The 27,717-nt window shown below is 34.3% G+C and overlaps 1 protein-coding gene across 2 annotated transcripts in view; it reads left to right on the top strand.

Moving 5' to 3' along the window:
- Window positions 1–27,717, top strand: part of DENND1B (DENN domain containing 1B) — a 267,771-nt gene that overhangs the window by 109,347 nt on the left and 130,707 nt on the right. For both annotated transcript variants that reach the window (XM_058700921.1, XM_058700920.1), the window contains exons 5-7: window positions 338–457; window positions 17,622–17,691; window positions 26,776–26,856. In XM_058700921.1, the coding sequence (XP_058556904.1) occupies window positions 338–457; window positions 17,622–17,691; window positions 26,776–26,856 (271 nt within the window). The remainder of the gene's footprint in view (window positions 1–337; window positions 458–17,621; window positions 17,692–26,775; window positions 26,857–27,717) is intronic.

Here is a 27,717-nt window from a genome sequence, read left to right as displayed (position 1 = left end):
ATGAAATATTTTGTAAGTACTTTCAGGCATGTGCCAGCTTACGGTGAAATACCTTATTACGGTGAAATACCTTATGATTCCCTACTAAGGGGTGAGTCTGTATGTGTTTAATTGCTCAGCCTGTAAGATGTTACAACTTACTGTGATATTCAGCTCATGATTTCGTTTACACATTTCACACTCATTTTAGTTTTAGAACCTAGTTCTAGATTTGAGAACCAACTGATTGGGAAGGTGAAACCAGTGCCTCATGTAAATATATTCTTGTTTTGTTTTTCTTTAAGAAAATTCTCACGCAAAAGACACATTAAAGTTTTATAATATTGCTGTGTTTTAGAGTATCCCAGAATCAAGTTGGACAGCACTTTACCTTTGTACTGACAGACATTGAAAGTAAACAGAGATTTGGATTCTGCAGACTCACATCAGGAGGCAAAATTTGCTTGTGCATTCTTAGGTGAGTATTTGTAGTAAAACCAAAACAAACCAAAACTGGATGTATTAATCATTAACTGTGCCTTTCTTTGGTACTTTGTTGTGCTTAGGATGCTTAAAAATAATGTGTATAATATTTTTTTGCTTATATGTTTTCTCTACATCTAAGTAAGTTGAAAAATAATTGTATTTTCTATATATAGTATCAATTAGGCTTAAAGATTTACCAGTAACAGTAAAATTTTTTTGGAAGAATTCACTCTTTTGCGATTAGTTTTTGTGGGTTTGTGTTTTGGAAAATTAAATATTTAGATGTGAGTTCAAATAATATATATGTCATCTGTGAAATAAGATGCAAAAAAAGTCAATGACAGTAATGCATGCTCTTTTCTACCACTGATCCAGAACTTGTATTTTTGAAAGTTAAGTTACTGCTTTAGGGCAACGGTTATAAACTGGTGATTCTGGGTCAGAAATGTTCAGAGATGTTTTATTGGTCCTTTGATGTTTTAAACATTTTGAAGGTGTTTCTAACTTTATACATTGTAGTAAAATTTTGCCGAAAATTCAAGTTTCTGATTTCTTTTGCCAAATGGGAATGACTGCTAATTCTGGTCTTGCACTTCCCAGCAGCAGCAATAAGCTGGAACTAAGCAGCAGGTTTGTAGTTGTGCCATGAGTTTGCTAGTTTGTCACCAGTCCTGCCTGTCCTGCTTCAGTCGCTTACATCATCTGCTTGCCTCAATATGTAGTTAAGAATGTGTCTCCTTTTGGTAGACCTAGGGTTTTGAGATGCTGGCTGTTGACAAGGAAGGAACCTAAAAATTAGCTTCCCTTTAGTATGTCTTGATGAATCTGAAATCCAGATGTATTCCACAAAAATAAGATTCTATACTGTGGTTATAATATGGATTTTGGTCAAGCTAGATTCTATAGAAATGCTTGTAGGAAAAGAAATAACATTTAATAGTAAAATATTGCAAAGAAAGCTCTGGTGTAAATTTGATGTTCGTTTGCTGTTTAGCTACATTCATAGCATTCTTTGTGCTTTAGGTTCTAAATTTACTCAGAACATTTGTTAGAGTTGGAGAATTTTCTTCAATCTTTATTTGAAAGTAAATGCTTAACTGTTTTACAAGTAATTATGTTTTATCTGGACGAGTATTATGCTTCAAACTAGAGGTTGCGATTCTTACAATTTAAAGCTGGTTGGTTGTGCATTGAGAGTGGGGGTGACAGTGTGGAAAATGGGTTGGGAAAGCTCCTTTTATCATTGTGTTTCATGCTGAAGTTTCAAAAGAGGGGTATAACCGTATCTACTCTGTCCAAGACAGATTTGTCCTCAGAGAAAGACCAAAAGCTGTATGTCCTTCTAATTTTTCTCTGTCAATCTTAAGATTTTTCGTTAAAATGTCAAATTTACAGAAGAGTTTCAAGAATACTACAGTGAACTCTTGTATATACATCAACCAGATTCACAACTGTTAACATGCTTCTCTCTCTCCTTCCTCTACGTCCCTGTCAGTACACATACACCCACAAGCAAATTCTTTTTCTCTCTCTTTCTCTTAGGGTTGTTTTTGCTGACCCACTTGAGAGTAAATTACAGACATCATTTTTCTGTAATATTTGAACCTGCATTTTTATAACTTACCGCATTGCCTCTGAAATGAGTTCCTGATATGGATAATTAAAGATTATGAACCTTTGTCTTCGTGTTGAACTGTTAAAATATTTTGAATACACTGAACCTATTCATAATTAGCAAACCGTTCTTAGTTATTCAGAATAGTCCCTACAAATGTGCTTATAGAATAAACATTCTTGGAAATTTCTGCTTAAGTTTAGGAAAGCCAATATTACTTCAGAATATTTACACAAAAAAGGACTATAGCTATTTGTTAAATTCGTGAATGACTGGTATAGTGTTCATGTCTCCAAACCAGGGGTCACTAATTTGGAGAAAGCAGATTCTAAAAAAGTTACAGTAATCGAGTTATTGTTGTCAAACTTGTATATGTAGAAGAACATCTGAGTGTTGTAGTACTTTTTGGATTAGGAATAGTTTGACCCGCAGAAAAGAAAGTTATATTACGTACATTTAATGAAAGAGTAAAATCATACATGCCAATAAAGAAAACCTTTCACAATCTGCATTACTGGGTTATTTTATGTTTAAAAAATATTCCTTTTTCATCTGTATCTGTTCATTTATTTTTGTCATGTGACAGTGCTTTCTGGTAGATAAGAAATAGGTATCAAGGCTTTATGAAAAAAAAAATAGGGGAGAGTCTTTAATTGACAAGTTTCTATTCTCCAGCTTAGTTTTTCCTAGGCAATTTAAAAAAGACTGCCATCTCAAGATTTTAATGGCATAACAGAATCTTTGTCCTGAAAGGCAATGTGCTCTGTTGAGAATAGCCAGATTAGAGAATAGCCAGTAAATTAGAGAGCTATTTACTTTTAATAGTGAAAGAGAATTAAAACTTAGTGGAATTCAGCAGTGTATTCAGAAAGTTGTTGGGGCGCCTGGGTGGCTCAGTTGGTTGAGTGTCCAACTTTAGCTCAGGGTCATGATCTCATGGCTCATGGGTTCCAGCCCTGCGTCGGGCTCTGTGCTGACAGCTCAGAGCCTGGAGCTACTTCAGATTCTCTGTCTCCTTCTCTCTTGACCCCTTCCCCACTTGTGCTCTGTCTCTGTCTCTCTTTCTCTCTCAAAAATAAATAAACATTAAAAATTGTTATAGGTAAATACCTATTTTAAGCTATTAAAATAGCTTAATAGTAATTAATGTATGTCTGTGAAAATAATTTTAACTAATCTCTTAAATGCTATAGTAAGGAGAATAATGGTGTTCTGGGTCCTGGTTTGCCTATGAATTAGACCAGGTCTCCCTCCAGTTTAGATTTAACTTTATAATTATTGAAAGGAAGGATAAAACTTTAAATGTACTAGAAGAAAATATTGTTGGTTTTTAAAAATTACTGTAGTTATGAGTGCTTTTATATCCATCCCTACTATTGAATCTTGAGGCCAAAAAGTTTGGCATCTTTGTATGATGATGGAAGCTTTTGTTAGATGACAACAACTGGGTGGCTCAGTTGTTTAAGCATCTGACTCTTGATCTCAGCTCAGGTCTTGATTTCAGGGTCATGAGTTCAAGCCCTGCTTTGGGCTCTGCACTGAGCGTGAAGCCTACTTAAAAAAAAAAAAAAAAACCCAAACCAAAAAACAATAATGAAGTGATAAGAATATGTTTACAATCACTGTAACAGAGTTAATAGCCATGATACATAATAAATACCTACAAGTTAATGACATAGAGCCCAATAGAAGAATAAGTAAATCCTCAAAAAACTAGAAATAGAACTACCCTACGACCCAGCAATTGCCACTACTAGGCATTTATCCAAGGGATACAGATGTGCTGTTCGAAGGGACACATGCACCCTCATGTTTATAGCAGCACTATCAACAAGAGCCAAAGTATGGAAAGAGCCCAAATGTTCATTGATTGATGAATGGATAAAGATGTGGTATATATGTATATGTGTATATATACACATATAATACATACAATGGAGTATTACTTGGCGATCAAAAAGAATGAAATCTTGTCATTTGCAACTACATGGATGGAACTGGAGGGCATTATGCTAAGTGAAATTAGTCAGAGAAAGACAAAAATCATATGACTTCACTCATATGATGACTTTAAGAGACAAAACAGATGAACATAAGGGAAGGGAAACAAAAATAATATAAAAACAGGGAGGGGGACAAGACAGAAGAGACTCATAAATATGGAGAACAAACTGAGGGTTGCTTGAGGGGTTGTGGGAGGGGGGATGGGCTAAATGGGTAAGGGGCCCTAAGGAATCTACTCCTGAAATCATTGTTTCACTACATGCTAACTAGGGATGTAAATTTTAAAAAAAATTAAAAAAAATTAAAGAAAAACCTTATATGACTTTAACACCCCCCCCCAAAAAAAAGAATAAGTAAAGTATCAGAATAACATATTCACACAGGAAATTTAAATAGCATATACACCTATGAATGATGCTCGGCCTTGCTGAAGGTGAAAGAACTGAGCACATTAAGATTGACAGAAGTGGAATAAAAAAAACAACATGAGGGGAAACAGACATGTCATGTACTGTTTATGGGACTATAAAATGACATAACCTCAATTTAATAATACCTATCAGATTTGTAAAATCTCATGCTCCTTAACTTAATTATAGGTCCACAATTTTCAATCTCAGGAATATTGCCCGTAGTCATCAGTAAAGTGTGAGCAAAGTTACTACAGCATGGTTTATAAGCAAAAAAATGGGACATAAATGTCCCTCAGTAGGAGTCGATTAAGTATGTTATGGTACATTCCCCAGTCTCCCCTGGTGACCAACCCCCCCTTACCTGCTAGAATGTTCTCTGTGTTTTTCACTGATGTGTTACTCTCCCAGTGCCTACAATAGTGCCTGGCACATAGTGAATTCTTAATAGTTATTTGTTGAATAATTAAATTAATGTATAAATGACAGGATGGAATATTATTTATCTATTAGGGAAAATTATATATACATGCAGATTCTGACTCAGAGAAATGTTTATGATATATTGTGAAATGAAAAGTTTCTTTCATGGTATGTTCTTATATTATTAAAGAACAATTTATATGTGTATATAAATTCATGTATTTTAAGAAGTAGTTAACAATGAGAAAGAGCATATATTAACATACCATTGTATATATTTATAAAAAAGACTTAGAAGGATAGATCTCTAATTTTGTTTTACTTTCCACATTTCAGCATTTATCCATTTTTTTGTGTGATGAATGAGGCATTTTAACCAGCTTTTCCTTGTTCTAAAATCTAGATATTAGAACTATAAATAGCATATGAAAATCAGTAGGAATTTAACCAGATCATCTTTTGTCAGTTAAAATATGTAGTCTCTTTGCAAGATAAGAGATTATTTTACTAGTGTGTTTTATTAAAGGCCCTTCAAAGGGAGTCACTTGATCATTGTGGTATAGGACAATTAAGAATGGAAAGGGTCGTTTCATTCTGTGCCCTTGCCTTTGAAATTTGGAGTCACAGTGTGTGAAAGAATGACCTTTGGAAGAGAAAAAAATATGGCTTGTGAAATGACTTTCCCATCCCCATCACGGAACCTGAGATTAGTGTTTTTCTATAATTTCAATTACGAGGTGGTTGGAGAAATGCTGCTATGTCTATAATTTATTTCCTATTTGTTTCCCTTCCAACACTGCTCATTTAATTTCGTTGTATCCTTAAGATGTAGAAGAACGTTTGTTTGTTTCAATATGAAACCAAGACTTAGAATTTAGTAATTTTCTGAGGTGAGTGGAGAAGGAAGGTAGAATTATCTAATAAACTATTCACAGGATTAGTTAGGGCGATCAGGCCTATTCATCTGAAGACCAGGTTTTTTTGTATGTGTGGGTTTTTTTTTTGTTGTTGTTGTTGTTTTTGTTTTGTTTTAAATTATGGAACGTGGTGCTTGCAGGGTTGTATGAGAGAATCACCTATGCTGGTATTCTGAGTTTTAACTTGGGAGTAATGTTTGATTCTGTTTTGTGGGAGTGTCCTAGTTTTCTTAGAATCCCACCTTAGTTCTAAGGCTTCTTAGAGTTTAGCCTTTAATAGGGCTAAAATTTTAGAAATATGACAAAATACTTGCATAAGCAAGAGACAGACATATATGTCTTTAACCATGTTTTTCTGATAACAAAAATAATATATTTTACTAGGGAAAATGAGGAAGATCCAGAGAAGTGTAAAAAAGAAAATAAAGGCACTTGTATGTGCAACACTTACTTAAATTTTTGTTATTTCATTCTTGCCTCATTTCTGTAAGACTTGTTAAAATACATTTACAAATCTTCCTGTCAGATAGCAAACTAAATAATGAACTTAGTCTTTAGTCAAAATTTTTAAAATGAATGCATGCAAGTACAGCAGTTTCTAAATTGGGAAAGTTGCAGTGGCTTTCACAGTATCCCCTGTAAGTGCTAAGAGGTTTGCACATGCTCAATCGACAGTTTTTTCTTTCCTTAAAAGTTGAGATTTAACACAAAGATGATTTCCTTTCTGATTATAGTTATTTAAATTTTTAGTTACATGTATCTTTACCTGGAATATATTATGACTTTCAAATATGAAAACTTTTCATACCTTGTCCGTGAACCTGTTGTGCAAAATCAGCCATTTATATTAAAACATACACCATTCTTAGGTATTCCTCTGTGAGATAATACTGGTTTTATTATTTAGGGGTTATTCTCAATATTAAATGATTTAATACCCTTAGATAGAAATTAATATTTTTCCTGTTGTCTTTGTAATATTCTGCTAAACACTTTAAATTTTCTCTATTGTGATTAAATATATATTCACAAAAAAATCTTTTCATTTGTATTGCCTTCTAGTGGTTGTATTTTAACGATCTAAATTTTAAAAGAAAAATATAAATGTCTCTTGAGTTTGTTGATATTTAACAGTTTAAAATATTTTAGGTCCTTAAAGATGGTCATAATGAGGATGAAGTACATTTAAAGGTGGTTAAGATTTTTAATATGAAGTAAAATCAAGTATAAAAGTTGATGTTTACTTTTGAATTTTCAGCCATGGTTGTATACTTTAGCTCTTTCTATGGCATATCTATCCTAGCTTAACAAGATTTCCAAAATGTTCTGAGATATTACTAATTTAAATATTGCCGTTGTTTGTATTTAGAATTGCTTTCACATGCTAACAAAAATGCAAGAAATAACTTTTTCTCCCCCTAATTTGATTAACATAATTTTAGAACGATAAAAGTGTTGCCAAGGGTTCAAAATGAAATGCCCTAATAAGGAAGACAGATTGATGTTTAGTGTTTAGGGCCTTTGTAGTCCCCTCCTGTGCCTCCCCCTGCACTTTAACTCATACCAAACTTGAAGCTTTCACACTCTTCCTCTGGGCAAATCCCTGAGAAGCAGAATGTTTCAATTTTACACATTTTGTGTCAATTTTCCAGACAGAAAAACAGCCTCTAGACATGAGACGTTTTTCTACGGAAAGGCAGTTTCCTTAGTTTTATTTGATTACTCTAAGTTAGGTTCCTGCTGATCACTTAGACTGTTAGTGGTTACCTGACTATTTGACAAAAAACATTTCCTTTCCTTTATTTAACCTTTGACTTTTGGATGTAAAAGTTTTATCAGCTCTATAGTGGAAGCACAAGTGTGGGGGAAGTCTTCTTACTGCCACAAAATGGATTCATGACTTTATACTTACTGTGTTTTGCCTTATGTCTTCACAAAAATAAATAAATAAGAAAATCTCATGACTACACTTGAAGAATCTCTTGCCTTTTAAGCAAATAATTGGTCTAAATGTATTTATTTTACATTTATATATGTTTGCAAGACTATGAGAGTCACAGTTATTGTTTGTTAGAGAAATTACATTTTTGGTTTAGAAGACTCAAGTAAAATACTGTCGTTATAGTATGTTGAGTACATTTTTTTAGCTTTCTAGGATTTTTGTGGTTGGTTGTAAGAAAGCAGATTTTGACTGTCTTTGGGACTATAACATTTAGTGAAAAAATATTTTAACTTACAATTCATCAGTTTAAGGGCTTGTATATTAGTTAGAAATGGCTTTCAACATGTATTGTTTGAAAATTATCTTAAAAGCCACAAAAGTAAAAAACATGAGAATAACATTTCTTACCCAGCATCTTAAGCTTATATAATTTACAATGTTTTATAAGTTTGTGTTATTTTTACTATACACATTTTGTCTGTAAAGTTTGCAATGGAATCCTGTTAAAATATTTGAATTACTGATGACTTTGTGTACTCCAGAGCATTTTCTTTGTCATATGAAAGAATGAGCAGGACTTCCTGTTGAGTAGTTGCTTCATAACAAGGATTGTGAATTCAGTTACCTACAGGGACCAGGAACGGGATTCAAATGAGATACACAGGTTAAGTGTCTGACAATTAGAAGTCGGGATTAGTGTGGTGATCCAAATAGCACACACCACATCCAAAGACTGGAGTCATTACACAGCTCTAGGTACTTGTTACAGAGTGAAAAATGCGTGCCTGGTATTGCCAGTTCTTTTGATTTCTAAGAGGAGCAAGAAGTCCAGATTTTTAAGTGAATTATCTCAGGTTTAGAAGGTGGCAACTTATTTAAACAACAAGGGTGAGTTGATCACACGAAATATGCCCGTTGGGCTGGAGATGGTTAGTCTGCAGGTCGCCAGTCTGTATCCTCTACTCTAGATGCTATTGTTTATTAGCAACAGAAAATGCCCAGGCTTCCCTGATGTTTCTAGGAGCATGACTGGTTGTAGAATAGCTCCACTTTGATGTGTGATGTTTTTATTAAAATGTGAATGATATTTAGTCTTTAAAAAGGAGCTATTATCACCAAGAATCAGTACAGTTCACAAGTGCATGTTATGTGTAACTAATCACCGTGCTTTATGGCGACACTGGTGTATCAGGAAGTGCTGTAGAAATTCAAGTCTGTTTCTCTATCTCCTGTGAACAAATTATATACAGAAAAAGATATTGACTACACAATAGAGATTGAAGTTATAAGTCCTCCTATTGGTTAAAACATCGTACTTAGACTGTTGGTAAGTAGACTTACATTACTTTGAGAGGGATGTTGTTCCATGTTGTAGGCCATGTCCTTTCAAAATTTTCAAAATTTTTAAAATTTATAATTGGAAGGATTTGCCAATATGCTAGATGAAAGAATTAAACAGATCTTTATCTGCTGAGATATTTGTCTATATGAACAAAATGTAATTTAAAAGGCTCTGGACAGTAGTTAGATAAACAAATTTTGGGAGATAGAATTTGCTTAAGCAGATAGAAATTATTAATAGACTGATTTAGGTTTAAACTGAAATATATTTTGTCATGGTTTATTTAGCTACCTGAAAATGTCTGGTCATTGGACTTGTTTATTCAAAGGTTGGATATATTATCAAACTCCATGCCTGCATGGGGTGATGGGCTATCTACCGTGGACCCCTGAGCAAGTATTGCTGTCAGATTGATCAGTGTTCTAATCCTGGTCTTGCCATTTGGTAACTTTGTGACCCTGGATAATTTGCTTTAATTTAGTTTCGTCAATTATACACTATGGCATTATTTTAATAATTAAAGGAGATAACACATACAAAGTATGTAGCATGTTTACATACATGTAGTTAGTGCTTAAGAAGTTTTACTCCCTGTTCTTCCAATTATTTTGACATAGAGAGTCTCATTCTTATATTCTTCTCTGTATTCTCTAGATGGGCATAGAACTAATAAGTCATGTTACCCAAACAGAGAAACAGAGCATGATGGACCCTTACACATGACTATGAGAATATCCCAAATGTAAACTTTGCTGCAGTGTTTTTTTAAAAAATAGCGTTAGCCTGATTTACAGATGAAATCATATTAGAGGTAGTTATAAAACATCACTGTGTCTAGCAGTGCTGTAAACATAATTAAGTTGAGTGTTGAATTTGATAATTAAGACACTGAACGTGAGAACAAAATCCAGCGTGTCATGTATCAAGAACAAACATAGCTTGGTACCAGGATGAAATTCAGTAAGAGTTAGTATTCTTGGAGATCATAAAAAATAGCAGTAATTATATAGATACCAAAATACCTAACACAAATAAAACTGATAAATCTTGAGAAGTAACCTAAATGTTAATCAGTTATTTAATTCAATTTGTTTTATTTTCAAAAACAGTCAAATAATCTTACAGATAAATTATATAAATTAGCTTCTAATGAAAAGTAGGGTTTTAGTTCATCTCCACAATTTGAAAGAAAATTGAAAGAGGAAGATAGCCAATGAAAACTAATAATGTAAAGATGAGAAATCCAGAACACTGAAAAGCATATTTGCACTGTTGGTGGGAAAACAGTATGGGGATTCCTCAAAAAGTTAAAAATAAAACTACCTTATGATCCAGCAATTGCACTACTGGGTATTTACCCAAAGAATACAAGAACACTACTAATTCACAGGGATATATGAACCCCTGTGTTTATAGCAGCATTACTTACAATAGCCAAGATATGGAAGCAGTTCAAGTGTCCATTAATTGACTAACAAATAAAGAAGATGTAATATAAATATGTGTATAATGGAATGTTATTCAGCCATAAAGAGGGATGAAATCTTGCCATTTACAATGACATGGAAGGAGCTAGAGAGTATATAATGCTAAGTGAAATGAGTCAGTCAGAGAAAGACTAATACCACATGATTTCACTTATATGTGGAATTTAAGAAACCAAACAAGGGAAAAATAGAGACAGAGACAAAGCAAATTATGGAGAACAATCTGATATTATGAGAGGGGAGGGTGGGGTGGTGATGGGTTGAATAAGTGATGGGGATTAAGGAGTGCACTTGTGATGAGCACAGGGTGATGTATGGAACTGATGACTTAACTATATCGTATACCTGAAACTAATAGAATGCTCTATGTTAACTAACTGGAATTAAAATAAAAACTTAAAAAAAAAGAAAAGCATGCAAGATGAAAAGAGCGTTAATGTATTTTGTCTAGAAAAAGATTATCTTATTTTGTAATAACTTATGATATATTTATTATAATTTTTATTTTTATAATGGACCAAGAAAGAAGAATTCGGGTTAAAATGGTTTCACATTATTTAAGTAAGGTGGAAATGACAATATAAGGATTAACAGGTAGGCATGCAACCATCTAAAATCAATAAATTTTGCTTTATCTAAAAATTCTTGAGAGCAAGATAGAAACAGAACAGCATGCTCCTTGAATAGATTAGGTCTCATCTTATGTGAACATACAGATCTGAACTACATGACATATTGAAATTTTCCTGAGGTGACACTTTCTTCAGGCCATTAAAAGTTGAAATATGAATATGAAATGCTTGCAAATGAAAGAAATGGCACTTGTATCCAAGGAGCTGTGGAAGGACATTCTCCATGAAAATTATTTCATTTGAGTTATAAAGAGTGTAGAAAACATGATGTGGGGGGCGCCTGGATGGCGCAGTCGGTTAAGTGTCCGACTTCAGCCAGGTCACGATCTCGCGGTCCGTGAGTTCGAGCCCCGCGTCAGGCTCTGGGCTGATGGCTCGGAGCCTGGAGCCTGTTTCCGATTCTGTGTCTCCCTCTCTCTCTGCCCCTCCCCCGTTCATGCTCTGTCTCTCTCTGTCCCCAAAATAAATAAAATAAAAAAAAAAAAAAAAAAAAAAAGAAAACATGATGTGGTAATTTGCATGGTATTGAGTTGATAATTGCATGGTATTGAGTTACTAATCTTTTTCTTTCTTTCTTCTTTTGTGAGAGATACAGTAGAATAGCCATCTGAGCACTAGAGTTAAAGAGTTGAATAATTTAAATAAGAAAGTTGAGAATACCTATACTAACTTCTGATTTTCGGGTTTCCCAAAGGCTGTAGACTGGTTGTTCTTTAGGCCTTTGTAGTTTATTCTTCTATTTAACTGTTCTTAGTGGGATTAGATTTTTTGTCTCCTATATCCTGGTGTTCCTCCTTTTTGCTTCACTGTCTCAGTTTGTTAAAGCCATCCTTTGGTAGTCTCCCAAAAATAGTGCAAAGGAGGTAAATTTCTGAGTCTGAGCATGACTGAAAATGTTATCAGTCTAGCCCCACCTGTGATTGGTAGTTTCTCTGGGCAGAGAACTATAGTCAGGGAGATAGACACGCCCCCCCCCCCCCTCCAGGTGGCACAGACCCTGGGCCTTGCCACCTGCTCCCTCCTCATTGGCTCTCTGAACTGTGTCAAAGTAAATTCCAGATCCTAGGAGAGAAAGTCCCTGGGAATGCAAGCACATGGGGTGGGATGGGGAGGACTCCATGATGTCCCCGCCATTTCTGAAGAAAGTTGCCTTGCATTTTGAAGGCATTACCTTCTTACTTTCTGGAATTGCCTGTTTGAGAGGTTCAGTGGCATTTTGAATTTAATTCCTTTGTATGTTACGTGTTTTGTCTTTTTGGAAATTCTTAGGTGCTTTCTGTCCCCTGTTGTGGAATTTTTCACTGTGATATTCTAGTTTGGCTCATTGATTTTACAGTTCGCTCAGTGGCTCTCTGATTCTGAACACTCATATCTAGGAGTTTTTCCAGTTAACTTTTAAAAAAGAAATGTTTATTGCTGTTTTCCCTTTTTTCTTTCTTTTTGGAACTACTGTTAGTCAACTACATGATTGAGTCAGGTACATGATTGGTGCCCTGATATTTTAATGTTTACTCTCCTATTATCTCTTCATTCTAGTTGTTAAGAGATATTCTTGATTTACTTTCTAACCTTTCTATTGATTTTAAGTATTTCAGATTTCATATTTTGAACACCTAAGAGTTTTTTCTGCTTTTTAAAAAATTTTCTTCACTTCTTTTTTAGATTTCATTCTAATAGCATTCTGTTCTTTATTCAGCTCCTAAGAATATTAGTGATAACTTTTTAGAGTTCTCATCTGTTGTTTATATTGTCTGTGTTTACTTGGAATTCCTTTTAGGTTTGTATTGATGTCTGTATTTCCTCAAATGTCTGGTGGTCGGACTGTTAATTAATATTTAAGATAGAGGCACTAAACTGCATTAGAAAACTTTGTCCATGCAGTGGTGGGTTTCATTCCAAGAAAATAGGACCTCTGAGGTTTTTTTTGTTTTTGTTTTTGTTTTTTTTTTTTGAAAGATTCCTGGATCAGTGTTTCAGGATCCTGGGATGGGGGGAAGTGTGCAAATATACTAGCTACTGGTCATTTTCCCTTCTGTTGGCACCTAGATTTTGGTGTTCTTTCTTTTGCTAAGTCAGTTATCATTCTTCATTTCCTTTTTGTCTTCACAAAACCATTCACCTGTGTTGCTGTTACTTTTTTCCTCCATTTCTCTTGTCCTCATTAATTTATACCCTTTTTACTCATTTACTCATCATTTTAGTGCCATTTCCAAAGGGCACAGAGATAAATGTATGTATTCAATGTGCTACATTTAACTATAAGTTGGTAGATATTTTAAAATATAGGCACATTTTATATTATTAGTTAGTATTTACAATCATTATTTTAAAGAACTCTAACAATTCTGCTGAATAAAGATACTATTTTAACTGTTCTTCTGTTATGACTTTAGGTTACTCTTGAATGAAAAAGCATCTTTCATAGCCATTAATGAATCAGACATTATATGAAAAATACAGATAGAAAGTTGTTTTTCTAAGCCTTGTCCATTGATTTTTAAATTTTAAATTTGTTTTATATATATGTGTGTGTGTGTGTGTGTGTGTGAATGTATACACACACACACACACACACACACAACTCTTGTCAGGATACAATTATGTAGTAAGAGCATCACACTGTTTCTCTTAGAAAGTAGTCTATTGTAGTAATTCTTTGAAAAAAAAGAATATTTGTTAATTGATACTTAACTGTACTGGTGTTTTGTGGTTTACTATTCTTCTATGTGAAAAGCATACATTTTAATAAATAGAGCTTTGAATAGATTTTATATCTACTAGTGTCTTAATTTGTTAATAAGTGCAGATTTTTTGTGCACAACTGAATTTTGGACTTAGTATATTTTGCTTTCATAAAAATTAATTATAGTTGTATCTAGTAAAATGAATTAAAATGAATTTTCGATTATATGTGTTTTTGGTATCTAAAAGCTTTTTTTTAAGTTAAATTTTGTTTTTTATTTTTTTATTTATTTTAATATATGAAATTTATTGTCAAATTGGTTTCCATACAACACCCAGTGCTCATCCCAAAAGATGACCTCTTCAATACCCATCACCTCCCCTCCCCTCCCTCCCACCCCCCATCAACCCTCAGTTTGTTCTCAGTTTTTAACAGTCTCTTATGCTTTGGCTCTCTCCCACTCTAACCTCTTTTTTTTTTTCCTTCCCCTCCCCCATGGGTTTCTGTTAAGTTTCTCAGGATCCACATAAGAGTGAAAACATATGGTATCTGTCTTTCTCTGTATGGCTTATTTCACTTAGCATCACACTCTCCAGTTCCATCCATGTTGCTACAAAGGGCCATATTTCATTCTTTCTCATTGCCACGTAGTACTCCATTGTGTATATAAACCACAATTTCTTTATTCATTCATCAGTTGATGGACATTTAGGCTCTTTCCATAATTTGGCGATTGTTGAGAGTGCTGCTATAAACATTGGGGTACAGGTGCCCCTATGCATCAGTACTCCTGTATCCCTTGGGTAAATGCCTATCAGTGCTACTGCTGGGTCATAGGGTAGGTCTATTTTTAATTTTTTGAGGAACCTCCACACTGTTTTCCAGAGTGGCTGCACCAGTTTGCATTCCCACCAACAGTGCAAGAGGGTTCCTGTTTCTCCACATCCTCTCCAGCATCTATAGTCTCCTGATTTGTTCATTTTGGCCACTCTGACTGGCGTGAGGTGATATCTGAGTGTGGTTTTGATTCGTATTTCCCTGATGAGGAGCGATGTTGAGCATCTTTTCATGTGCCTGTTGGCCATCCGGATGTCTTCTTTAGAGAAGTGTCTATTCATATTTTCTGCCCATTTCTTCACTGGATTATTTGTTTTTTGGGTATGGAGTTTGATGAGCTCTTTATACATTTTGGATACTAGCCCTTTGTCCGATATGTCATTTGCAAATATCTTTTCCCATTCCGTTGGTTGCCTTTTAGTTTTGTTGATTGTTTCCTTTGCTGTGAGGAAGTTTTTATCTTCATGAGATCCCAATAGTTCATTTTTGCTTTTAATTCCCTTGCCTTTGGGGATGTGTCAAATAAGAAATTGCTGCGGCTTAGGTCAGAGAGGTCTTTTCCTGCTTTCTCCTCTAGGGTTTTGATGGTTTCCTGTGTCAGATTCAGGTCCTTTATCCATTTTGAATTTATTTTTGTGAATGGTGTAAGAAAGTAGTCTAGTTTCATTCTTCTGCATGGTGCTGTCCAGTTCTCACAGCACCATTTGTTAAAGAGACTGTCTTTTTTCCATTGGATATTCTTTCCTGCTTTGTCAAAGATTAGTTGGCCATACTTTTGTGGGTCTAGTACTGGGGTTTCTATTCTATTCCATTGGTCTGTGTGTTTGTTTTTGTGCCAATACCATGCTGTCTTGATGATGACAGCTTTGTAGTAGAGGCTCAAGTCTGGGATTGTGATGCCTCCTGCTTTGGTCTTCTTCTTCAAAAGTACTTTGGCTATTCGGGGCCTTTTGTGGTTCCATATGAATTTTAGGATTGCTTGTTCTAGTTTCGAGAAGAATGCTGGTGCAATTTTGATTGGGATTGCATTGAATGTGTAGATAGCTTTGGGTAGTATTGACCTTTTAACAATATTTATTCTTCCAATCCATGAGCACGGAATGTTTTTCCATTTCTTTATATCTTCTTCAATTTCCTTCATAAGCTTTCTATAGTTTTCAGCATACAGATCTTGCACATCTTTGGTTAGATTTATTCCTAGGTATTTTATGCTTCTTGGTGCAGTTGTGAATGGGATCAGTTTCTTTATTTGTCTTTCTGTTGCTTCATTATTAGTGTTTAAGAATGCAACTGATTTCTGTACATTGATTTTGTATCCTGCGACTTTGCTGAATTCATGTATCAGTTCTAGCAGACTTTTGGTGGAGTCTGTCAGATTTTCCATGTATAATATCATGTCATCTGCAAAAAGTGAAAGCTTGACTTCATCTTTGCCAGTTTTGATGCCTTTGATTTCCTTTTGTTGTCTGATTGCTGATGCTAGCACTTCAACACTATGTTAAGCAACAGCGGTGAGAGTGGACATCCCTGTCGTGTTCCTGATCTCAGGGGGAAAGCTCTCAGTTTTTCCCCATTGAGGATGATATTAGCTGTGGGCTTTTCATAAATGGCTTTTATGATCTTTAAGTATGTTCCTTCTATCCCGACTTTCTCGAGGGTTTTTATTAAGAAAGGATGTTGAATTTTGTCAAATGCTTTTTCTGCATCGATTGACAGGATCATATGGTTCTTATCTTTTCTTTTATTAATGTGATGTATCACGTTGATTGATTTGCGAATGTTGAACCAGCCCTGCATCCCAGGAATGAATCCCACTTGATCATGGTGAATAATTCTTTTTATAAGCTGTTTAATTTGATTTGCTAGTATCTTATTGAGAATTTTTGCATCCATATACATCAGGGATATTGGCCTGTAGTTTTGTTTTTTTCTGGGTCTCTGTCTGGTTTAGGAATCAAAGTAATACTGGCTTCATAGAATGAGTCTGGAAATTTTCCTTCCCTTTCTATTTTTTGGAATAGCTTGAGAAGGATAGGTATTATCTCTGCTTTAAATGTCTGGTAGAATTCCCCAGGGAAGCCATCTGGTCCTGGACTCCTATTTGTTGGGAGATTTTTGATAACTGATTCAATTTCTTCGCTGGTTATGGGTCTGTTCAAGCTTTCTATTTCCTCCTGTTTGAGTTTTGGAAGTATGTGGGTGTTTAGGAATTTGTCCATTTCTTCCAGGTTGTCCAGTTTGTTGGCATATAATTTTTCATAGTATTCCCTGATAATTGCTTGCATTCTGAGGGATTGGTTGTAATAACTAAAAGCTTTTTTACAATTTTTAAAATAGGCTCCCTGTTATTTGTATTGCTGTTATTTTGAAATTTACCATCCTAATTGAACGTCAGTTTCAAAGTAATTGATTAATTAAGTGCATAATCCTATTGTATTATGTATTCGCTTCAGTAATCATTAAGAGATGACTGTATGTTTTGAAGGCTTTTGAAAATTAGTTTATTTTGCATTATGTTTTATTACAGTGGTTAAGTTTCATCCTATGAGTACTTTTGACACGCTCATACCATGCATACCATGCTATAGGATTAAATAATTTTACTGCAGAGTTAAAATCGAAGTGTGGAATGAATAACTTTTATAATAGTACTTTGGGTTATTATTATTTTATACAGACTAGTAATAGATAACAGGTAGAATTTTACTGCTACCAGTAAGGAGAACATACGTATAGTTTTTTTTCTGCCCACCAGGACTAAGCTGTTTGAAATAATGCAGATTTAATGTTTGTCATCTCTCTTTTCTTGATTCTAGATGATACATCCATATACATTTTTAAAGTTTTTTTTTTTTTTATTACAGTTACCTGCCATGGTTTGAAGTATATTACAAGCTTCTAAATACTCTGGCAGATTACTTGGCTAAGGAACTGGTAAGCTATGTTTTTTCCTTACTTTTTTTTAATGTGGTTAAATATACATAACATAAAGTTTACTATTTTAGCCATCTTTAAGTGTACAGTTCTGTGTCATTAAGCACATTCACATTATTCTGTGCAGCCATCAGCATCATCATCTCTAGAACTTTTCTGTCTTCCCAAACTGAAACTCTGCCCCATTGAACAATAACTTTCCTTTCTCTGCCCCTGAGTCCCTGGCAGCAATCATTGTATTTTCTGTCTGCATGAATTTGACTGTGTACCTCCTGCAAGTAGAAGCCTACATTATTTTTTCTTCTGTGACTGGCTTACTGGACTCAGCATGTTTTCTAGGTTCATCCATATTGTAGCGTGTGTCAGAATTTCTTGCCTTTTTGTGGCTGAATAATATTTCATTATATGTACACACCACATTTTGTTGATCTGTTCATCTGGAGATGAACACTTGGGTTGCTTCCACCTTCTGGCTCTTGTGAACAGTGCTCTTAGGAACATGAGTGTACAAATATCTGTGTGAGTTGCTGTATTCAGTTCTTTTGAATATATACCCAGAATTAGAATGGCTGAATAATATGGTTATCCTATGTTTAATTTTTGAAGGACCGTCAAAACACTTTTCACATAGTGTCACCATTTTACATTCCCACCAGCAATGAACAAGGTTCTAATTTTCCTACATTCTCCCAACACTTGCTATTTTCTGTTTTGTTTTTGTTTTATTGGAATATCATTTACACACAACCTTTTATTTCAGGTGTACATAATGAGTTTACGTTTATGTACATTGTGAAATAGCATCATAATAACTCTAAGTACCATCTGTTACTATACCGAGTTATAGATGTGTGTGTGTGTGTGTGTGTGTGTGTGTGTGTGTGTGTGCGCACGCGCGATGGGAACTTTAAGATTTACTTTATTAGCATCTTTCAGATTTGCAGTACAATATTAGTGATTATGATTACCATGCTATACATTATATGCCCTTGACTTATTTATTTTGTAAGTGGGAGTTTGTATCTGTTATTCTCTTCACCCATTTCACCCATCCCACCAACACTTTCCCCTCTAGCAACCATCAATTGAATTTGTTCTCTGTATCTATGAGTTTTATTTTTTTGTCTCTTTGCTTTGTTTCTTAGATTCTGAATATGTCAAATCATATGGTATCTGTCTTTCACTGTCAGATTAATTTCACTTAGCATAAGTGCCCTCAAGGTCCATTTATGTTGTCAGAAATGGAGAGATTTTGTTCTTTTTCATGGCTGAATAGTATTCCATTGTGTGAGAGTGTGCGTGTGTGTGTGTGTGTGTGCGCGTGCCTCTTTATCCATTTATCCACTGATAGACACTTAAGTTGTTTCCATATCTTGGCTATTGTAAATAATACTGCAATGAACATAGGAGGCATATATCTTTTCAAATTAGTGTTCTTGTGTTCTTCAGATAAATACCCAGAGTTGGAGTTGCTGGATCACAGTTCTATTTTTAATTTTTTGAGGAACCTCCAAACTGTTTTCCATGGTGGTTGCACCAGTTTACATTTCTATCAGTAGTGCACGAGGGTTCCCTTTTCTCCACATCCTTATCTATGCTTGTTATTTCTTGTCCTTTTTGCAATAACTGTTATGACAGGTGTGAGATGATAACTCATTGTGCTTTTTATTTGCATTTCCCTGATGATTAGTGATGTTGAGCATCTTTTCATGTACCTGTTGGCCATGTGTATGTATTCTTTGGAAAAATGTCTATTCAGATCTTCTGCCCATTTTTAAAATCATTGCTTATTTTTTTGTTATTGAGTTGTATGAGTTCTTTATATATTCTGGATATAAATCTTTATTGGATGCATGATTTGCAAATATCTTCTATTCAGTATATTGCCTTTTTATTTTGTTGACGGTTTCCTTCACTGTGCTTCTAAGTTTGATGTAGTCTCATTTATTTCCTTCCTTCCTTCCTTCCTTCCTTCCTTCCTTCCTTCCTTCCTTCCTTCCTTCCTTCCTTCTTTCATTGCCACTGACTTTGGAGTCAGATCTGAAAAAATATCGTCAAAACCAATGTCAAAGAGCTCACCGTGTTTGTTTTCTTCTAGGAGTTTTATAGTTTCTGCTCTTACATTCAAGTCTTTAACCAATTGTGAATTAATTTTTGTGTATGGTGTAAGATAGTGGTCTAGTTTCATTCTTTTGCATATGACTGTCCACTTTTGCCAACACCATCTATTGAAGAGATTGTCCTTTATCATATTCTTGCCTTCTTTGTCATAAATTAGTTGACTATTTATGTGTGGGCTCTCTGTTGTGTTCCCCTGATTTTTGTGTCTAGTTTTTGGCCAGTAGCATACTGTTTTGATTACTATATCTTGGTAATATAGTTTGAAATCTGGGGGCATGATGCCTTTAGCTGTGTTGTTTTTTCTCAAGATTCCTTTGGCTATTTGGGATCTTTGTGTTCCATACAAATTTTAGGATTGTCTAATTCTGTGAAAAATGCCATTAGAATTTTGATAGAGATTATATTGACTCTTTAGATTGCTTGGGGGTAAAATGGACATTTTAATAGTGTTCTTTCAATCCACAAGACCAGACTATTCATTTGTGTCCTTTTCAGTTTCTTTCATCAGTGCCTTATAGTTTTTAATGTATAGATCTTACACCTCCTTGATTAAATTTATTCCTAGGTATTTTATTCTTTTGATGCAATTGTATATGGGATTGTTTCCTGATTTCTCTTTCTGATAGTTAATTGTTAGTATAGAAACACAACAGATTTTTGTATATTGATTTTGTATCCTGCAACTTTACTGAACTTGTTTATCACTTCTAAGAGCTTTTGTGGTGGCATCTTTAGTGTTTTTTATGTATGTATGTATATATCAAATCATGTCACCTATAAGTAGTGACAGTTTTACTTTTTCCAGATTAAATGTCTTTTATTTCTTTTTTCTGCCTTGTTGCTCTAGCTAGGACTTTGAATACTTAGTTGAATAAAACTGGTGAAAGTGGGCATTCCTGTTTGTTGCTGATCTTGAAGGAAAAGCTTTCAGCTTTTCATTGTTGAGTATGATGTTACTTGTGGGTTTGTCATATATGGCCTCCATTATATTGCGGTACATTGTGTCTATACCCCTTTTGTTGAAAGTTTTTGTCACAAATGAGTGTTGAATTTTGTCAAATGGCTTTTGTCTATCTGTTGAGATGATCACATGATTTTTATCCTTCATTTTGTTAATGTGGTCTGTCACATTGCTTGATTTGCAGATGTTAAATCATCCTTGCATCCATAGAATAAATCCCACTTGATTATGGTGGATAGTCCCTTTAATGTACTGTTGAATTTTACTTGCTTATGTTTCGTTGAAGATTTTTGCATCTCTGTTTATCAAGGATGTTGCCTTGTAATTTTCTTTTTTGTGTTGTTTTTGACTGGTTTTAGCATCAGGGTAATGTTGATCTCATAAAACAAGTTTGGGAGTATTCCCTCCTTTTCAGTTACTTGGAAGAGTTTGAGGAGGATTGATATTAAATCCTCTTTGAATGTTTGGTGGAATTCACAAGTGCAACCATTTGGTCTTGGACTTATGTTCGTTGAGAATTTTTTGATTACTGATTCAGTCTGCTTACTAGTAATCAGTCTATTTAGATTTTCTATTTCTTCATGATTCAGTCTTGGAAGATTGTAACTTTCTAGGAATTTATCCATCTCTTCTAAGTTGTAAAATTTGTTGGCATATAATTATTTATAGTAGTCTCTTGTAATCATTTGTGTATTTCTTTGTTATCAGTTTTATCTTCTTTGATATCTGATTTTACTTATTTGAGAACTCTCTTTTTTTTCCTTGTGAGTCTAGCTAAAGGTTTGTCAAATTTGTTTCTATTTTTAAAGAATCAATTCTTTGATCTTTTCCTTTGCCATTTTAGTACCTATTTCATTTATTTGTGCTCTGATCTTTATTATTTCCTTCCTTTTACTAAACTGGGTCTTCATTTGTTCTAGTTTTTTTTTTAAGTTTTTTTTTTTTTTAGATTTTGTACTTGATGTTTTTCATGTTTCTTGAGGTAGGCCTACATCACTATAAATTTTAGAACTATTTTGCTGTATCCTATAAATTTTGGTGTGTTGTATTTTCATTTGTCTTAAGGTATTTTTTTATTCTTTTTTTGATATCTTTGTTGAGCCATTGGTTGTTCAGTAGCATGTTGTTCAATCTCCACATATTTGTGATTTTTCCAGTTTTCTACTTATAATTGATATCTAGCTTCTTACAATTGTGGTTGGAAAATATGTTCGATACGATTTCCATTTTCTTGAATTTATTGAGACTTGTTTTATAGCTTAACATACGATGTATCCTGGAGGTTGTTTCATGTACATTTGAAAAGAATGTATATTCTGCTGTGTTGGGATGGAATGTTCTTTATATATACATATATAGTCCATCTTCCTGCTTGGATGATCTATTCTTTGATGTAACTGGAGTATTAACATCTCCTGCTACTATTGTATTGCTATCAATTTCTCCCTTTACAAATGTTATATCTTCTTGCTGGATTGACCCCTTTGTCACTGCATAATGCCCATCTTTATCTTTTGTTAGATTCTTTGTTTAAGAGTCTATTTTGTTTGACATAAGTATAACTACCACACTTTCTCTTGGTTTCCTTTTGCATGACATATCTTTTTCTATTCCTTCACTTCTAGTCCAGTCTGTGTATGTTCTTACATATGATCTGAGTCTCTTGTAGGAATCACATAGATGGACTAGTTTGTTTTTTAAATTATTTAGCCACTTTATATCTCTTGAGTGGATAATTTAGTCCATTTACATTTAATTATATATGCTTATGAACTTGTTGCCATTTTATTTAATTATTTTATGGCTTTCTTATGGTTCTTTTCTTTTTCTATCTTCTCTTGCTTTCTTCCTTTTTGGTTTGATGGATTTATATAGCTGCATGCTTTGATTCCTTTCTCATTTTCTTTTGTGAATCTACTATAGGGTTTTGTTTTGCAGTTACCATGAAGCTTACATATAACAGCTTATATACATAATAGTCTAAGTTGACAGCAACTTAAGTTTGAATGCATTTTTACCCTCTCCCCATAAAAATATGTTTTATATTTTTCATATCAAGTTTAAATCTTTTTATTTTGTATATCCCATAACTAATTATTGCAGTTATAGTTATTTCTACTACTTTTGCCTTTTAACCTTCATACTAGCTTTAGAAGTATTTAACTACTACTTTTACTGTGTATTTAATTGACCAACCGGATTTTTATTCATATTTTTTCTTATTAATTATTACCCTTTCTATTCAACTTAAAGAAATCTCTTCAACATTTCTTATAGGGCCGTTGAGTGCTGATGAATTCCTTTAGCTTTTGTTTGTGTGGAAAGCTCTTTATCTCTCCTTCAATTTTGAATGATAAACTTGCAAGGTAAAGTATTTTTGGTTGCAAGTTTTTGTTTTTGTTTTTGCTTTTCCCCAGCACTTTGAATGTATCATGCCATCCCCTTTGGCCTGCAGAGTTTCTGCTGAGAAATCTGCTAATAGCGTTGTGGGGGTTCCTTTGCAACAAGTTGTTTTTCTCTTGCTGCTTTTAAGAATCTCTAACTGTTGATGTTTTAACTATGTTTGTATCTCTTTAGGTTCATCTTGTTTGGAAGTCTCTGGGCTTCCTGGATCTGGATATCTGTTTTCTTTTGCAGGTTAGGGACATTTTCAGCTATATTTTTTCAAATAAGTTTTCTGCCCCCTTTTGTCTTTCTGGAACTCCTATAATGTGGATGTTATTCTGCTTGATATTGTCCACAGGTCTTGTAAGTCCTGGTCTTGTAGTGCACAGCTATCTTTACTTTTTAAAATTAGTTTTCTTTTTGCTGATTTGTTTAGGTGAGTTCTACTGCCCTGTCTTCTAGATCACTGATTTCATCTGCTGTTGAACCCCACCAGGGCATTTTTCAGTTCAGTTATTGTATCTGTGATTTCTATTTGGCACTTTCTTGTTTCCATCTTGTTAAAAGTTCTTGCTGTGTTCATCCATTCTTCTCCCAATTTCAGTGAGCGTCTTTATGACCATTACTTTGAAGTCTTTATCAGGTAAATTACTCATTGCCATTTCTTGTCAGCTTCTTTCTGATGTTTTATCTTGTTCTTTCATTTGGAGTATATTCTTTTCTCCTCATTTTGTTCAGCTTTCTATGTTAGTTTCTTTCATATAGCATTAGGTTTAACAGCTATCTCTCTCATGCTAGAAAGAGTGACCTTGTGTAGATGAACCTTATCATTTAACCTTGCCCTAGCTCTTGGTTGTCTCTAGAACCTTTGTGATTGTCTAAGCAGCCTGATGTAGTATTGATAGGTCCTAGTTGTTGAGATAGTGCCACATTCTCTGAATATTCAAGAGGGGGAGATCTAATAGCTCCTAGTTTCAGGCTGATTGGAAGCTAGACCCTCAGGCAGCAGCTTTAAAGGTATGTAAATATATAATTTTGAGGGACAACAGTCAGAAAGCCTGCTTGTCTCCAGGGCCGTCAATCTGGTGGTGTACCCTTGGCGACAAGTGGCAAAAAGTGTTTCACACAAGTGTGTGGACTCCTTTCTGTGCGGTATCAGTGAGCTGCAGCAAGTCCAAGGGAGATTGCAAAGATGATGTCCCCTGGTCTATGTTCACTGAGAGTCCCATAGCCTGTAGATGTGTGGTAATCCTGAAGTGTGCCCTCAGTTGAAGTGCCGGGATAAGTAGATTGGAAGACTGGGAGTGTGTTTCCTTCTGCTGTCTATACAGTGCCCTGGGGGTGGTAGCCTGCCAAGAACCATCTCTTCTATAGTTTCAGACCTGTGGTGCCCAGAAACACAATTCTTCCTGGCCAGGTGCTCAAGGGGCATCCTCTATGTAGGCTGTGCTTTCCCACTGGCTCTGGTGGGGCTGCAAGGATGGGGAGGGGCAGGAGGTGCCCACCAGTACGAGAAAGATAAGAGGGAGAATGCAAAAATGACACCCACCAGCACCTCCATCCCAGCAGAGAGTTTGAATACGCTTCTCCTCCTCTGGCAGATGCTTTAAGATTAGCAAATGAATCTCCTTCATGTATGTCTAGGTGCTCTTTATACTGCTACTTTTATGCTTGGTCCTGAGTCAGATGAATCTGTGTACAAGTTCTTTAAGAGTAGAATCTCCATGGACACCTGGGTGGCTCAAGTCTCTGACTCTTGATTTCAGTTCAGGTCATGATCTCACCTTCAGTGAGTTTGAGCCCCTTATAGGGGCTCAGAGTCTCTTGGGATTCTCAATCCCAGCCCCCCCCCCCCCCCCCCCACACACACACTCACTCACTCACTCACTCTTTCTCAAAATAAATAAATAAACATAAAAAGAGAGTAGAATCTCCATTCTCTACAACTTTTTTTTAGTATCATTTATTCAAGTTGGCTAACATACAGTGTACATGATTTGCTCTTGGTTTGGGGGGTAGATTCCCATGATTCATTGCTCCTACAACTTTTTTTTTTAACATTTATTTATTTTTGAGAGAGAGAGAATGTGTGAATGGAGAGGGGAAGAGAGAGAAGGAGACACAGAATCCAAAGCGGGCTCCAGGCTCCAAGCTGTCAGCACAGAGCCCGATGTGGGGCTCGAACCCCAAAACTGTGACATCATGACCTGAGCCAAAGTCGGACGCTTAACCAACTGAATAATTTACTTTTAGAAACTCTTACTGTTAAATTGATACTTATGTACCTATAATATGTCCTTCTTTATGAGACTGTTGGTAATACTGGAATATATAAAAGAAAATATTGTGAGCAAATTCATATAATTTTAGTGTTCTGAGAAGAGGGAAAAAGAGAGACTGTATCTGTATTCCTTAATAGAGGAAAATACATTGTAGGTTCACAGAAGTAAAGTAGAAGTAAATCTATAACTGTTATATTTTTTCTTTTTCTTTTTAACCCAGTGCCACAGGCTTTGTAGGTTGATATTTAGATTTTATAATTGAAGTTACCCTTACCTGATCAACATCAGGCAAATTTAAAGTAATTTTGAAAGCTAGACTTTAAAAAAACTTCATTAGCCATAGGAATTTTGTTTAGACAGGGATTAATATTATCCAGAATATTTTGTGGATATATTTCATTGTTTAAATGGTCAAGAGATAAATTCTATAGTCTCTTCTCTTAAAGTCATTCTAAAGAGAATTCTAATAGGCAGTTTTGTATGCACACTTTACAAACACAGAAGTCAGAATTATTAAGTTTTGGTAGTTATATGATAAATTGTGTGAAGTTATGTGTCTCATATCCAAATTCCTTAAAATTAATTATTACCTATTTTGAATAATTGGCATTTCCTTTGGTATATTGCCCCCATGTACACATTTTAAGAGAGAATAAAAAACATGTATATAAAAACTACCTTCATATATGTATTCCTGGGTTTATATGTATAATGCAGAAAAAGCGAATGTGCATATCAAAGTGCATTGTTATTGTATACATCCTATAGGGTGGATGTGTCATATATATATATTTTTAATCCCATTTATTGTGAGTCAAGTAGTGACTGACTGATAGCTGTTTAGGAAAGACCTATTTAGAGTAACCTGTACATTGTAGCTTAGTACAGTGATCATGCTAAATTGTATCTATTCCTTAAAAATTAGGTTTAAGATTTTAAAATTAAAATGGAAAATGGAAGCATTCAGTAATCTGATAAAAAGTTATATTGCCATTTTTATTCAATCCCATTTTGCTTGGATTTAATGATTTAAATGATTTCCTCTATAGATAGCATCAGTATATTTTATAATAATGAAGTTTTGCCAAATACAGATTTATACTAATTAGAGATATTGCTAGTATTCTTTATGGATAAATATATTTGGTTATCTTTTCCATATTTATTAAATTTAAATATTTAAATTTCAGGTATTTGAAGCATTCTTGTGGAAAGCAGTTGTGTAAAACATGTCTAATGTGAGAAGGCACAGTGCATGATTTTTTCCAGTAGTTTTAATTATATTTGCTTAGTATGTATTTCACTTATAAATTGTACTTTTTAATTTTACTCTAGGAGAATGATTTGAATGAAACTCTCAAATCACTCTATAACCACCCAGTACCAAAGGCAAACACTCCTGTCAATTTGAGTGTGGTAAGTATTCAGCTATTAATTGATTTTTTTGAGTCCTAGCAGGTTCATTTAGGAACACATGTGCCTTTAAGAAACTCTGCTACCTGGGAACTTTAATTGTAGTAATGACATTACTATAGTGATATTGGGACTTTTCGATATGTTCCAGCTATCATAACATATGTTGGATGTGTATTTTTTAGTTGTTAAATCACAGATTTTTAAAAATTATACACTAAAAGTAATCTGTGAGGAACATCGATTTTTGGGTGAAATCTATCCATAATAGGAAATACACACACACATACACACACACACACACACACACACACACACACACACACATTCACACATTCACAATACCCCGCATAAAATGAAAACGGTATATAAATGAGTATTGCCACTATGCTCTGTAACTAACCCTATGATAAAAATACTGGGTGAAGAGTTTCTTCTTATTTCCCTACACTGCAACCCATCTTCTAGTATAATCAGCAAACACTGAAAATGTGATTGAAGTTTGTCAAACAGGAAGCCAGTGGTGGTATAGAGTATTTATTACTGAAACTTTTAATGATCACACTAGTATTTGGGGAGATTTTGTAAACGGTCAAAGTTAATTATCACAAATGTGGATATTTTCATTAATATTTGGGATCCAAATAAAGTGTTAAAATTAATTTATATTCCTTTTAGTTCTTCCAATATGATAAACAGTGTGATTTTTAAGGAAGAAAAAAATACATAATGATGCAAGAAAAATTGAAAGAAAAAGTAAATTGAAGTATGTATAAACAAATTCATAGGTCATGTGCTTTTTTGCACAATAAAGAAACTGCTATTTTCATTATATTCCTTGCTTGGTAATAACTTTCTTCTTGA

This window comes from Neofelis nebulosa, chromosome 15 (assembly GCF_028018385.1).
Source record: "Neofelis nebulosa isolate mNeoNeb1 chromosome 15, mNeoNeb1.pri, whole genome shotgun sequence".
Classification (NCBI taxonomy): Eukaryota; Metazoa; Chordata; class Mammalia; order Carnivora; family Felidae; genus Neofelis; species Neofelis nebulosa.
This window is presented reverse-complemented; position numbering and strand designations above follow the sequence as displayed.